The 15,000-nt window shown below is 44.2% G+C and overlaps 1 protein-coding gene across 1 annotated transcript in view; it reads right to left on the bottom strand.

Annotated features, from left to right (window-relative positions):
* The window catches only part of LOC138950469 (Kruppel-like factor 18), a 14,952-nt gene extending 634 nt beyond the window's left edge, over positions 1-14,318 (bottom strand). The window contains exons 1-3 of the mRNA XM_070322199.1: positions 14,170-14,318; positions 5,371-5,444; positions 1-1,198 (exon numbers count right to left, since the gene is read on the bottom strand). The exon at positions 1-1,198 is cut by the window's left edge and continues 634 nt beyond it. Coding sequence (XP_070178300.1) covers positions 1-1,198; positions 5,371-5,440 — 1,268 coding nt within the window. The 5' untranslated portion in view covers positions 5,441-5,444; positions 14,170-14,318. The remainder of the gene's footprint in view (positions 1,199-5,370; positions 5,445-14,169) is intronic.
* Between the last annotated feature and the right edge of the window lie 682 nt (positions 14,319-15,000).

Raw genomic sequence — 15,000 nt, 5'->3', positions numbered from 1 at the left:
CCTCCCGGTAGAATTTTCCCGTTGCAACAGGTGTGGGTGCTGTAGCTGTACGCCTTCTTGCCGCAGCAGCCATGATTCGTTCCTCCAGGCACGACTTTACTTGTGCAGCAGCTGCTGGTCGTTTTGTTGTAGGTTCGAGTCCCGCAGCAGCCGTGCGTGATGTAGTTGTAGACTCGATCCCCGCAACACACGTTAGAGCCGCCACCGGCCTTGAGCTTCCCGCCACAGCAAGTGTGGGTCGACCTGTTGTACGTCCGTGTTCCGTTGCAACACCCCTCGGTTATCGAGTAGTAGGACTGGTCGCCACAGCAATTATGGAAGAACGATCCACCCGGTCTGATTTTCCCAGCGCAGCATTCATGTGTGTGGATATTATACGCCTTGGCTCCACAACATAGGTGGAGGTTGGGGACATATCCACCCGGCTGAACCTTGCCCCCGCAGCAGCTTTCATTTCTTTGATTGTAGGTTTTGTCCCCACAGCACTTGGAGTCTGGTCCACCTTCTTTGATCTGGCCTCTGCAGCAGACCCCTTTCCGAGTGTTGTACGACACGTTGCGGCAGCACTCGTGATTGATCCCCCCTGACAGCAGCTTCCCTCTGCAGCAGGTGTATTCCCATTTGCTGTAGATTGTGTTTGTCTCCGCTCCGCAGCAGCCGTGAGTCCTGTACTTGTAGCTCTGGTTGCCACAGCAACCCCAGGCGCGCCTGCCACCACCCATCCCGACGTGACCGTTGCAGCATGTCCGAGTCTGGTGGTGGTATGTCTGGTTCCCGCAACAGTAGTATTCCTCACCGCCTGTGACGACCTGTCCGTTGCAGCAGTCGTGCGTCAGGGAACTGTAGGTCTGGTTGCCACAGCAACCGTAGGATTTTCCAACCTGGTGTACAGTGCCGTCACAGCATTCGTGTGTGGTCCTGTTGTAAACTTTGGTTCCACAGCAGCGGACCGTCCTCCCCCTTCCGCTCACTACCTCGCCGTCGCAACATTTATGATTGTAGGACCGGTAGGGCTTGTTACCACAGCACAGATAACCGACTCCGCCTTGTCCGACATTGCCGTCGCAGCAGCTTTGGTTCGTGTGGTTGTACAGTAGAGCTGAGTTGCAACAACGCTCCGCTGTGTCCTTGGTGTAGACCTGGTTTCCACAGCAGCTGTGTGTGGTCTGGTTGTAGACTTGTGACCCACATGTTGTACCTGGAGACACAACAATAATACTGTGTTCTAGATGGTCGAACGTGTAGCAAAGACCTGTACGTGTACGTGTAGATATTTCGTCAACCGTGACTCACTCCAATGTTCCAAACGGCATCTAGAGAATGTTGTGTCGTACCAGATTTACACGATTTTTTTTTAAATATTGAACTGCGAGCGAAAGCGAGCTGTTAACTATTTGAAAAAGCAACGAATGTAAATCTGGTACGACACAGCAAGCCATGTAGTATTCTGTTTATTCTACATACTGTACTTACGTGTATTATACTGAACATGTCCTGCAGCCGAGGCAGCTAAATTGAAGACGCTTGTTTTGGAACCTCGATCTCTTCTAAAGCCCGTGCAATCTATTACGTCAAAGTAAAGAAACAACACTCTGAAAGTGTGGCGTGACGTGTTAGTTCTAAAAATTCATCGAGGGTAATTAGCGAGCGCAATGGGTTTTTTCTCTGTAATGACGTTTGTCTCGGTGACTTTGGCATCATAAGCAGTGGAAAAACAGGTCACTGTCAGATTTGCTTGACATGACCTCATTTACATGTTATACACACGTGTGATCTGAACGATTATTATCTCGCGAGTGTCTCTCTCAGGTATGTAGGATAAACGTTGTTTTGCTCCCACCAAGACTGCAGATCTTGGCAAACGCGTGACGTACAAACTAGATTTGATGACGCTACACGTACACGTTCCCGTACACGTCCTGAAAAGTGCTGATTTAGATCTTGCTATTATCCATGTGTCATGCTTGTCCTGTTTACCATTCACGAGAGGAAAACAGTAGCTAAATGTAGACCAAACATCGATTTTGTTTGGTTAACGAATGTTATTATAAAATTTAGACTGATGAACCATGTATCTTTCAAATGCAGTTTGAATTGTTAGCCTGTCATTAACCGTGTGTTTGCGATATAAGCAATATAAATGAATGAGGTGTATACCAACAATGACTGTTTATGCCGCCATATTGTATGATTTGCATACTTGGACAAAAGTATATGTTTTTGGTGATTCAATGTGATTGTGACCTTTAAAATGCTGAATCTTTCTTCATATTTCAAATGCAGTTTGAATTGCAAACCTGTGATCCGCCGTTTGCTTGCAATAAGGGATTAAAATGAGTGAGGTGTGTATGCCAACTTTGTATTCTTGGGCCGCCATGTTCAATACTTTGCCAATAATTGCGACACGTACGCGCCTGTTTTTTTTCCATCATAACCTTTTTGTTTTTCTACCTAATTTTGCACACAGACTTGAGGTAACAGTACCTATGCTTTGTTACACCCCCAGTATAGGGGTGTGTATAGGATTCGCTCCATGTGTTTGTTTGTTTGTGTTCGCATATAGATCTCAAGAATGAACGGACCGATCGTCACCAAACTTGGTGAACAGGTTCTATACATTCCTGAGACGGTCCTTACCAAAATTGGGACCAGTCAAACAAACGGTTAGGGAGTTATTGGTGGATTAAGATTCTACAAGGACTTATAGAGGGAGATATTAATGGTCAAAGGGAAATAACCTTCTCAGTTGGTGGCAGTGAGAATGGTTATTTCCCTTTGACCAACGGGGGTGTTTTTCCTACCTCGGATGAATTTCTTGTTTTATCAGAACTTAAGCTGTCATGTACTGTTTTAGAGATTGCAGGTAAAAATGTGGTCTAAAATACTAAATAGTTGATACATCAGCCTGGGTGTGAGGTGGGACGTTATCTGTAGAGCACACTACAGGGTTAACCTTTAAAATCATGATTTTTAAATATGAACTTTAACCTACATTTTTTTAAGCATACACTTGGGAAACAGTGTACGATGGTTTTGGGACATTATTTTGTTTAATTTGTTATATAAATATTTGTTGCATACATTCAATCCATGGTTGAATCTAACAAAGTCCATTTCTGAACAGTGTTTTGCGATCCTGTTGTACAAACTTTACATTGATCAATAAATATTTACTTGGAAAATGACCCGCGTCTCTAGGTGGAAGTTTCCCCTTAAAGCACAGTCTTTCTCTTAAATACTGTACGGCTGATTAGGTTCTTCTTTGCTGCTGGTCACAAAAGGGGGGACTCAGAGGTAAAACATTCAGCAGTTTTAAGCTCATCCAAATTTGGTTATTTATGTTCCGCATACATCCTATTTGAACACAAAGGTAAACCAGAAGCTGTTTATACATCCTCCGCAAGGCAAGGTGGCTTTGAACATGACCAGCGACATTATTTTTTTTAACTTTCAGAGCTTGTTTATGACCCAAACCTAACATTATAAGATGTGTGGTGGCTTGTTGACAGACCAGCTTTTTTGTTGGTCCAAGGGGACCATATCGTCTTTTGTTTCATATTTATCGACAAAGGCCGAAGGCCGCGGTTAATAAATATGAGACAAAAAGCGATATGCTCCCCGAGGACCAACAACAAAATGCTGGTCTGACGACAAGCCACCAAACATCGTTTTTGTCATCATTTTGGTTGTGCAACAAAATGCACAATAACCCACAGGGAGACGAATTTTTAGAATCCAACTCCGGGCCACAAAACATCGTCACAGTAGCTCCAGATAACACGTCAACCTTGTATGTGACGTCAAACGTAGCTTGTTGACACTTTTCTTCCAGTCTGAAAATGTACAGAGCTGCAATCTTACGTGTGAGTTCAGTAAGTGTTGAGCATATTTATTTTCTTTTTAAGTGTTTCTGACTTTTCGTTGTGGATTTTGCGATTGCAGAGATAAGTTGCAAATTGACCATGAGTCACCGCGGTCATTATCAACATTGATTGGGTCTTTGAGAGTGAATGCTTACAATCGTTGTCCTCGGAAACACAAATCCAAAGCCGCGATGGTTCCACACATCAAACAATCAGCCTGATTGGCTTTTACTTTGACAATCCACGTTTCACCTGAAAGCTCAAACCCATTCACCACCTCGATTTATTGCCTGGGGAACATGAGATTTATTTCCCAGGTGCTTGTGAATGAAAACTCGTGCAAATGATGACAAATTTATATGTTTGTGGACTGAGAAAATGATAACGAGCAAGATGACATAATGTTTGCATCGATTACTAAAATTTTATTTTTGATTAGAATTTTCTGAATGTGAAATCAACAAGCTCATCAATTAATTGGTAAGTTCTACGCTGAAATGCAATCCCATAGTCCGTGCATCGTCGAAGATTGCTTGACCAAAATATCATTCAATTTGACACACACACAAAATGAGGGTGTGACAGTGCAGCCTCATTTTTTACAAAAATCTTGATATTTCGTCATCTAAGATATTTACAGAAGAACAAACATCTGGGGATATTAATTTCAGGAACTTTTATGTAAAGTTTGAAGGAGAATGGTCTAGTAGTTTTCTCTGAATCGCTCCTCGCTTAAACACACTTTGTCAGATCATAATGTTACCATAACCCACGTATCGCAAGTGACACGGAATTTTCATTGTGGTTTAGATGTATTTTAGGTTTGAATATGGTTGCTGGGGTGTTCAGATCTTAATATCGACAGTAATGAGTTGTTTATGGCAGTAGTCCTTTTCCTCATCTGACAGAGTGAATTTGTTTAGAAATAAATAAACGCATGTTTCAGAATGTGACACAGCATGAAACGAGTGAGTAGTATACACGTTAGTGTATGCTACCACCACCGCTACTACTACTGCTACCTCAATGAATACCACCTACACCACTCATTCTACTGCTACCACTACTACGACTGCCACCACCACTACTACTACCACCACCACGTTATTACTACTACCAGTTCAACTGCTGCCACGATCAGTAATACTACTTATACTACTACTACTACCTACAACTACTACTAATAATAATGAAAGCTATATAGCGTGAACCACAGTAAACTGTGCTCTCCGCGCATTACATATTCACTATGAATAAAAACCATGCTATTTAAACATCAAATACATATACATCCCTTCAACAATAACGTAACAATAAACTTACAGCAACACATTCTCCCCTTATGGACAATACCATGCGATATATGCACATCTCAAAATAAATCATGTACAATTCAAAAATCTGAACTACTACTACTACTTCTACTACTTCCACTACCATCCCTGTTGCTGCTGACACTACTACTTCTGCCACCACTTCTACTGCCACCACAATCACTACTACTCACTAAGAACAAGTTGCACATGGCGGACTGCACACAGCAGAGCTGTCAGCGAAAACAGCTTCCCGACAGACATTTTTCTGAAAAAAGAAAGAAAAACAAAAAATCTGCCCTGAGCTTCTATGGAACAAACAATTTGTTCATTGCAAAATAAATCATATACTAAGTGCATTCTCCAGAGCTGTGTACCAGAAGAAACCATGTTACGAAGTTGACTTTTTTTTTTTTACCGAACTGAGTCATTGTAACCTTACACATTGACTTCATTAATAAATAATGGCACGCTTATTATCGCTGTGAGTGACGTGCCAGTTCAGTCTGCTGCGCTAGACTGGGTTTTGATGTTGGAAGACCTGTTTTTCGTAATTGTTGTTTCACGTTCACATTTCCCTACCACCCAAGCGCTTTGTGGCTTGTGTACCAAAATTAATCTCTAATTGTAATATTCATTTGTGTTGAAGTGTGCTAAATGGTAAAGTTTGGCAACAATACTATAAAAAGTTATTACGTAGAAGTTACACGCCGAGTCTCAGTGATTATCAAAAATAATGGTCTCAGTTCGCGGTCATGAAAAAGCTCGCTTTTTTTATAATCACTGAGACGAGGTGTGTAACCTCTTTATTCCTCCTTTCTTCAGTTATTCAAAGAAAAGAGGAGTTTTTTTGCGAAAGTTTGATCGAATCCTATTCACTCAACCAGTCAACCTGCGCAGGCGATCGATTAATGCGCGGTTGTATAGTTCCGTGCAAATCATTCCATTCTGTTAACACTTCTTGTCAGTTTTCCTATTTTGGACTAAAATCAAGTACACAGATATGCTGTTATTCTGCTGTGGCGGCAAAGGCAGATATTGTGTGTTCTGTATATGTTTTGGTATCGCTTAGGATAATGTTCTTTCGTCAAATGTGACTAGCAGACGAACTTTTGCACCCGTGTTCCAACGTTAAAAACTGTATGAAGTTCAGTTTTCTGGGGAAAATAGTGTATGAAACCGCTTTATGTTGTTTAAATTGATGAGATGTGTGCATTTAGTTGCGTGTGATCTGTTTATTAAATGAAATATTGTTGAAAACTGACCGTCGGATTGCAGTCTGTTGTCGAAGAAACTGAGTGAAAAGAAGGGGAACTACTCTTGTCGCTAGACAAAGTATGAGTTACTTGCCTTGCGGGAAATTGCTTGTGATGAACGTTTGAGCACGGCAAATCTAGATTCAAAAAACAACCGAACTCATGGATTTTATATGAAGATTCATGTGTTCAGGCCTGTAGTTGTTAATTTAAATGCGGTATGTTTGTATTGTTTGCTCCAGAGACGTATACTTCGTACGTTAGAGCGTTCGGAACTTTTCAGTCGCAAAAAGTAGTACCGAAACAGAACAACTTCTCAACCCATTGCACTATCGAGGATTCAGGCTGTTGCTGGGTCGTTATTTGTTTGGTTGCTGGGTCATTATTGTTACACGACACTTGAGATTGCCACAAGTTCTCAAATGCCGTATAGTTGTGTTCTTTTATTCTACGTCGCCCGTCTTCGCAGCAACAGAAAACAACTCGTCAAATTGAGTTCGAGGATTTATTCAGCATTCAATACATACAACTGCACATCTAGCAGAACTCAAAGTAGAAGCTTTTTTAACATTCAAATCGCGCTGGCATATATAGTAAATACTCAATCTCGAGAATATTCCAGACCGAACACGATACAACTACATTATACGAGCCGTGCATGGACTAAACTAGCGACATTCTCTTATGACGTACATCAAAAGCGCCGACACACTTAATCCGAACGAACGCCACGAACTCACGGCTAAAACAGCATGATAAACAACTTGTTTTGACAGGACTAGAAAGTTCACCTGCATTCTCGTCCAAGCATAAATATTGTGTTTACAAAATATAATATCGGTACTTTCCCACAAAGTACAAATAAGTCAACTACATGCAACACACAAAACTGAACCAAAGCTCAGCAACGGTAGCGTTTCCTAACATTACCCCCAACACCAGAAGAAATTTACCTAATTTCTTTCAATCATTGAAACGCTACTTGTACACATATTATGTATACATAACAGATTGAAATCCAGGTATGTACATTAGTCTGTTGGAGAATGAACACAGTTTTACTCACATACTCGGCTGAGAAAATCTGCTCCAACATTGTCTGAACCTTTGATCGATTCCACTCGCATATCAAAGTTCTGCAAGTACATCACCCACCTCATGATACGATTATTCACAAACTTTGCAGAGTTCAGGTAGGTGAGGGGTTTGTGATCAGTCTGAAGCACGAATTTCACCCCTTGGAGGTAGAGTTCAAATTTCTTGATTCCCCATACTATGGCTAAACACTCTTTCTCCATGGTCGAGTAGTTCTTCTCGGCTCCTGACAGCTTCTTGCTGGCATAGCTGACCGGAAACGGTTTACCTCCATGCTCTTGCATCAGCATGGCGCCGATCCCTTCGTCCGATGCGTCTGTACGCAAGATGAACTCTTTGGCAGTATCAGGAAGGCGTAGCACCGGGTCTCGTGACATCAGGTCTCGCACGGTCTGGTATGCCTTCTCCTGAGCTGGTCCCCAGAGTATTCGGTTGGGGCATCCTTTTCGGGTCATGTCCGACAAAGGCGCCGTTATGGCGGCGAAGTTTGGAATGAACTCTCTGTAGTACCCAGCCAATCCAAGGAAGGATCGCACCTGCTTCTTGGTTTCAGGACGTGGCGCATTGAGGATCTTGGTGACGTTTTCCAACAAAAGCCCCTTTTGACCTTCTTTCAGTGAATGACCTATGAAGTCAACGTTGTCGGTCCCCAAAATGCACTTGCTGGGTCTCACGGTCAGATTGGCTTTTGTCAGGCGGGAAAACAGTTCCCTCAAAGTCTCCAGATGCTCCGCAAAGGTCTCCGTGTGGACTAACAGATCATCCCAGTAGTACACAACATTCTTCATTCCTTTGAGCATTTTTCGCATTCCCCTCGTAAGGGTAGCACCACTGTTCACCATGCCAAAAGGCATCCGCAGGCACTCATACGTTCCGTCTGGAGTTGCAAAGGCGGTCTTTGGTATGTCCTCTTCGCGCACAGGAATTTGCCAATATCCCTTGCTGAGATCGATCTTTGAGAAGATCTTACTGCCGGTTAACTGTCGGAATAGATCAGTTGCCGTCGGCATTGGTTCAGGGTCAAACACGGTGATCTTATTGACTTTCCTAAAGTCAATGCATACCCTGTTTGTACCGTCTTTCTTCTTGACAACAACAACGGGAGATGAGTAAGGGGATGATGACTCACGGATGACCCCCATCTTCAACATATTGTCGATGTCCTTCTTCAAGGATTCCCGAGCCTGAAACGGGATAGGGTATGATTTTGACCGAACAGGAACGTCAGATGTGAGGTGGACTTCATGTTCAACCAAGGACGTAGAGCCTGGAACATCAGAGAACCTATGGGTGAAGTCGCCCATAAAATCATGCAGCTCCTTCTGCTGATCTTCTGTCAGGTCAGGTCCTAGCTTGACGTCATCCACTCCCTCTTTCTTGTGGAGGTCTCCCAACTCCAGTAGTTCCTCACCGTCGAACTCGTCTAGTTCGGCTGGTTCTTCCACAATTGCTGCGACCTGTACTGCTTCCGGATGTCTCTCCACATACAGTTTCAGGAGGTTAGCGTGGTAGATCTTGGACTTCTTGCCGACATTCACCTTGTAGTCGTTGATCCCTACCACGGCCTCAACCTCGTATGGGCCTTTCCACTGCATCAGTAGTTTGTTATGATCAGTGGGGAGCAGTATCAGCACTTTGTTACCTGGTGTAAACTTCCTGTTTACGGCTTTGCGGTCGTAGTAGTGCTTGCCGCTATCCTGAGACTTTCTCAAGTTTTCTCTCGCAATCTCGAGAGTCTCCTCCAGTTTCTCTCGCAACTCGAACACGTACTGGTAACTGTTCTTCACTTCAGGTGTGTCCACATCTTTCGTCCACAATTCCTTTAGTATCTGCATCGGGCCTCTCACGGTCCGCCCGTACATCAGCTCGAACGGGGAGAATCCAGTGGACTCTTGTGGCACCTCCCTGTATGCAAATAGCAAGGCGTTGACGTAGCGATGCCACTGCCTTGGCTGCTCACTGCATAGTTTCTTCAGCGTGGACTTCAGCGTCGCATTGAATTTTTCGACCAGCCCATTGCACATCGGGTGATAAGGTGTCGTAGTCAAGTGACGAATGCTCAGCAGCCTGTTGACCTCTTCCATGCATTCAGAGACAAACTGTGTCCCCAGGTCTGTGAGGATCTCTTCAGGAACCCCAATTCTGCTGAAAATGTCCACAAGTGCCTCGGCAACAGTCTCGGTGTCAATTTTCTTCAGAGGCACTGCTTCTGGGTACCTGGTTGCATAGTCTACCAGGGTCAGTACCCAACGATGACCCGCTTCACTTGGCGGTTTGATCTCGCCGATGAGGTCAATGGCCACCCTCTTGAAAGGTCGGTCGATCAAAGGCATCTTCTGCAACGGCACTTTCGGGACCCTTCCTCGAGGTATGGTTTTCTGGCAAATATCGCACGATCGGCAGAATCGAGTCACATCTGCATGCAGTCCTGGCCAGTAAAACGCAGCCTGGATTCTGTCCGATGTCTTCTTGACACCCAGGTGACCTCCCATAATAGAGTCGTGGGCCACCTCCATCACCTGGCGCCTAAGTGGTTGAGGCACCAGAACTTGACGTAATGGCTTCCCACCGTTGACTCTCGGGTGCTGGAACACTCTGTACAGGATCTTGGCCTTTACTTCAAAGTGCACAGTGCCTTCGCCCTTGGTCATCTCCTTGACAGGACGACTCCTGTACTTTGTCAAGGTCAAATCAGCTTCCTGTAGCTGAATCAGCCGATCCCTGTCCACGACAGCAGTCGCAGAACTGTTGGTGACCCTGAGTGGCGTAGTTGTTTTGTCCTTCTTCGCCTGGGCTCTGGTCGTCACAGCACTTACAACCTGCGGCTGGTCGCGGCGATGCACAGTTGCTCTGTCATCTCGTAACAGTTCGCTGATATCTTCATTCGCGAATGGCAGTGGGTCTTCCTCCTCAACAGCAGGCTGAGCTGCGCCCATTCTCCATTCGACATCAGGGTCATCAGGACGTCTCGCACCCCCAATGTTCCCAATTAGTAGATCGTACAAGGGCTTCTTCAGGCAGACGGCCTCAACTTCTCCGGTGAAGTATGGAGTATCGATCTGGATTTTTACCACTGGTGCCTTCACGCATTTGCTGTCAGCCATGAGCGTCCACTTGAAATCACCAGTGAACTTCTCTGTTGGCACCAGATCCTCTTTGACGATGACCCCATTGCAGCCCGAATCTCTGAGAACAGTCACTTCCTGCTTCTAAACAAATCCCTTCGACACGGGCATGTTCGACACTGACACAGCTGCGCTGGCGACGACAGAGATTGACTTGCCATTGGCGAGTAGAAGCTGGCCATCAGATATACATCCTTCCACGTCCGATGGTGTAGCCACTTGCTCGGCAGCCCTTGGAAGTATGACGCTGCTCGCACATACTTGTTGGTTCGAGCCACTCGTTTGCCTCTTGTTGTCGTAATATCTCCGTCGATGTTCTTGCGCTTTGTCATTGACGTGTCCGTTATTTTTCTTTTGGGGACAGTTGGCGACTCGGTGGCCCTTGGCATTGCAAAGGAAACACGTTATGTTCTGCCCTTCATTGGATGATGGTGCGGACTCAGTTTGTCCCTTGGCAGGTTGGTTTGCCTGGTTCCCGCTCTTCTGGAAAGGTTTCGATGACTTTGACGTCCCCAGGGTCCTTCCATGAGCAATGAGATAACGCTCAGCAGCATCAGTAATGTCCTTCAAACCCCGCAGTTTTTGCTCTTCCAAGCGGGTCGCCAGGTCCTTCGGGCAGGCATTAAGGAACTGCTCCTTCACGATCAAGTCCCGCAGACTCTCGTATGACTGCTCTTCACCTGATAACTCCACCCACTTCTGCAGGTATGACGACAGGCGCTCCACAAACTGGCTCGGTGTCTCTCCAGACAATGGCTGGCATTCGCGGAAGCGTTGACGGTAGCCCCTTTCAGTGAAGTTGTAGCAACGCAACAGAGCTTCCTTCAGTACATCATAGTCTCTGGCGTCATCGTTTGAGAGTCTAGTGTAGACCTCAAGTGCTGCCCCAGTCAAATGTGCGCTGAGTTGAATCGCCCAGTCGTCGCGCTGCCATCTAGCACTCTCAGCGAACCTCTCGAATCTTGCAAGGTAGCAGTCGATCTGGTCCTTCCCGTCAGCGAATGCTGGAAGTTTCGGTGCCCTGTGTAACATTTGCTGCTGGTTATCTCTTTGGCGTGGTGCCTCGTGCTCACTTTGAACACGCACCATTTCTGTCTGAAGCTCTAAGCGTTTCGTCTCCATTTCTATCTGGAGCTCTAAGCGTTTCAGCTCAATTTGCCTTTCTTCACGCTGTGCTTCTCTTTCTCTTTCTTCACGCTGCGCTTGTCTTTCTTTATCTTCACGCTGCGCTTGTCTTTCTTCACGCTCACGCTGCGCTTGTCTTTCTTCACGCTGCGCCAGCAGTCGTGTCTGGGACTCGACGAACTCCGTCAGCTGCTTGCCTTTTAGTCCCAGTTCAATTCCTTTTGCCCAGAACTCAGCCATTCTGGTCTTTTCCGGTGCGTTCGTCTGTATTCTTTCACAGCCACGAACGTAGACGAATGTAGTCTTCTAAAAGAACACAGTCTCTACTGCACCTCCGATGCTTCTCTCGTCGCTGTTCACCTTCGTAGACGCAGGCTGCCACCCTCCTCGTCTAACGTGACGGCGCACTCTGCTCACGATACGCACACGAGACGTACCCCAGTTGTATTTCGTAGTATTAATGCACTAGCTCCGCGACGAAGTCCGTCTCGTCCAAACGGCAGCTAACCTCTGTAATCCCGATACACTCCGGCGTCGCTCACCGTTCCGAGCTGCGGCGATTACCAAACTCTTCACCAGTCACACCAAATCCACGGTTCCGTAGTCTCAATACTGATCCCTCAGGATACACCCGATTGATGGCTACCTCCTGTGACTGTCTTGACACTGGTCCTTGTTGCTGGAAAACCCTTGGCGTTAAACGTAGATCCTTGGCTTGGCCCCCAATTGTTACACGACACTTGAGATTGCCACAAGTTCTCAAATGCCGTATAGTTGTGTTCTTTTATTCTACGTCGCCCGTCTTCGCAGCAACAGAAAACAACTCGTCAAATTGAGTTCGAGGATTTATTCAGCATTCAATACATACAACTGCACATCTAGCAGAACTCAAAGTAGAAGCTTTTTTAACATTCAAATCGCGCTGGCATATATAGTAAATACTCAATCTCGAGAATATTCCAGACCGAACACGATACAACTACATTATACGAGCCGTGCATGGACTAAACTAGCGACATTCTCTTATGACGTACATCAAAAGCGCCGACACACTTAATCCGAACGAACGCCACGAACTCACGGCTAAAACAGCATGATAAACAACTTGTTTTGACAGGACTAGAAAGTTCACCTGCATTCTCGTCCAAGCATAAATATTGTGTTTACAAAATATAATATCGGTACTTTCCCACAAAGTACAAATAAGTCAACTACATGCAACACACAAAACTGAACCAAAGCTCAGCAACGGTAGCGTTTCCTAACAATTATCGAAAAATAACTACCCCTTCAAGTTTACAGAGGTAAAGAAGCAGAGGGGGGAATAAAATTTAATAAAACTTTTCTAAAAAGTCCCAGTTAGTCCAACAAACTCATCAAAACGCTATGATATTTTACACACTTTTTGGAAATTGTGTTATCAATACTCATGTCAAATTTAAAAGCAATACAATGAGCCATTACAAAATAACAGGGTTTTGACCCACATAGCCAACAAGGAATGACGCAAACACAGGCCTGTTACGGCTTCTGACGAGGCTGACACCTGTATTCTTCAAAATGGCAAAACAACACTGCTAGGCACAACAGCTGAACCAACTAATATTGAATGGGTAGAAACAAAGTTGTTCTTCAAGTTGAGATCAAAGACTTTTTTCTTTTGGTTTTAAAATCAAAATAATAGATATAAAAAAATTAAAAAAACGCACGCACATGTGTGATTAACAATGTCTGATCTCCTAAAAAAAGAAAAAAAAGAGAAAAAGAAAGAGAAAGAGAGAAGAGAAAAGGAGAGAAAAAAAAATAATAGTAATAAACTCTTGCTTTTTTTGTTTGTTGTGTATTTCAGTGTCTGCAAATTTGCTTTTGCGAATTTGATTTTGGGGGGTGTCATATGTCTCCGGTACTCTGCATTAACACTTATTTATGAAAATTGAAACCTTTATTTAATAAAGTAGGGGAATGAATTGCCTTTCTGGCAATATACTTGGTTTTAATATAACTTGCCGCATCACAAAGATCTACTACAGTTAAATGTATGTTTGTACTTTTTTATGACCAGTAGGGTAGATGTTCAATAAATTGTGAAGAATGTTTTAATATCGCCTTTCAGATTTAATATTATTGTTGCTTAATTTTTGGCACGAGTTTAGATGTCTATGATGTTCCTTTCCTTGCGGTTCTATAGGAGAATGAAATCTTTGGATGTAAAGACAAATTTTACTCCTAATAAGCATTTGACCTGTTTTCAACAGAAATTGCTAAAGCAAACAAATGTATAAAGTTTCTGAAAATGCTGACCCAAGCCAATCTGGTGTAGAAAACATCGCAGAAAACAATTCATGAACTAAAAAAAACTAAAAAAAGAGAAGAGAACCACTTTGACACTTACCAGCCGGAAGTCTAAATGACCTCGTCCGACGGAGCAGAGTGTTGAGCGATGTGGCTGTCAGGTTCTCCCGACTTGGTCGGGTCCGTCTCCTCTGGTAGGAGTGAAGCTCGTTCCCAGCGCGCACTGTTGGTTAGCTTTTTATATACTGTTTTAGCTTGCAATGAAATATCCCGTTCATTTAATTTGTCGTCAATATACCTACTTAATTAGTTCGTTGTGTGATAGAATTGTACTTTTTATTTTATTTTGTGAGCAGAGATGAAAGTGATTGCCGGCACTATAGTAATAAGTGATGGATCACATACATTCAATATTGTCATCAGAGTTCGGTATTGGATTTGGAAAAAAACCTGGTTTTGTGGGTTAAAGAGGCACTATCGTTTAACTTTGTTTAACCTTCGCCGGTGGTCGTGGGTCCGTGTGGACCCAGAAGGGTGTTTAAAGGCACAGTAAGCCTCCCGTAAACCATCACAGACCTCCCCGAGCGTCTACATATAATACAAGCATACTTCCATTTGAACGCTCACCGAACGGGAACATCCTGGCTGCTTTCTGTCGAGCGTGAGACATTTTCAAAGAATTTATTTTCATGGACTTGGCCTCAACAGCAATGGCGCCTCGTTTTGGTGCTGGACGGCCGTTATGAATACCGGAATTCACGCCCGGACAGTAAGCCTCCCATAAACCATCACAGATACTGTCAGGCTTTTACACACAGTACAAACACCCTTCCATTTGAACGCTCACCAAACGGGAACATCCTAGGTGCCCTACGTAAAGAGCCAGCAATTTTTAAAGAATTAATTTTGCAGATTGTCTCGAACACTTTTT

Source organism: Littorina saxatilis, linkage group LG16 (genome assembly GCF_037325665.1).
Source record: "Littorina saxatilis isolate snail1 linkage group LG16, US_GU_Lsax_2.0, whole genome shotgun sequence".
Taxonomy (NCBI): Eukaryota; Metazoa; Mollusca; class Gastropoda; order Littorinimorpha; family Littorinidae; genus Littorina; species Littorina saxatilis.
Note: the sequence above shows the minus strand (reverse complement) of the source record. Positions and strands in the feature narration are given on the sequence as shown.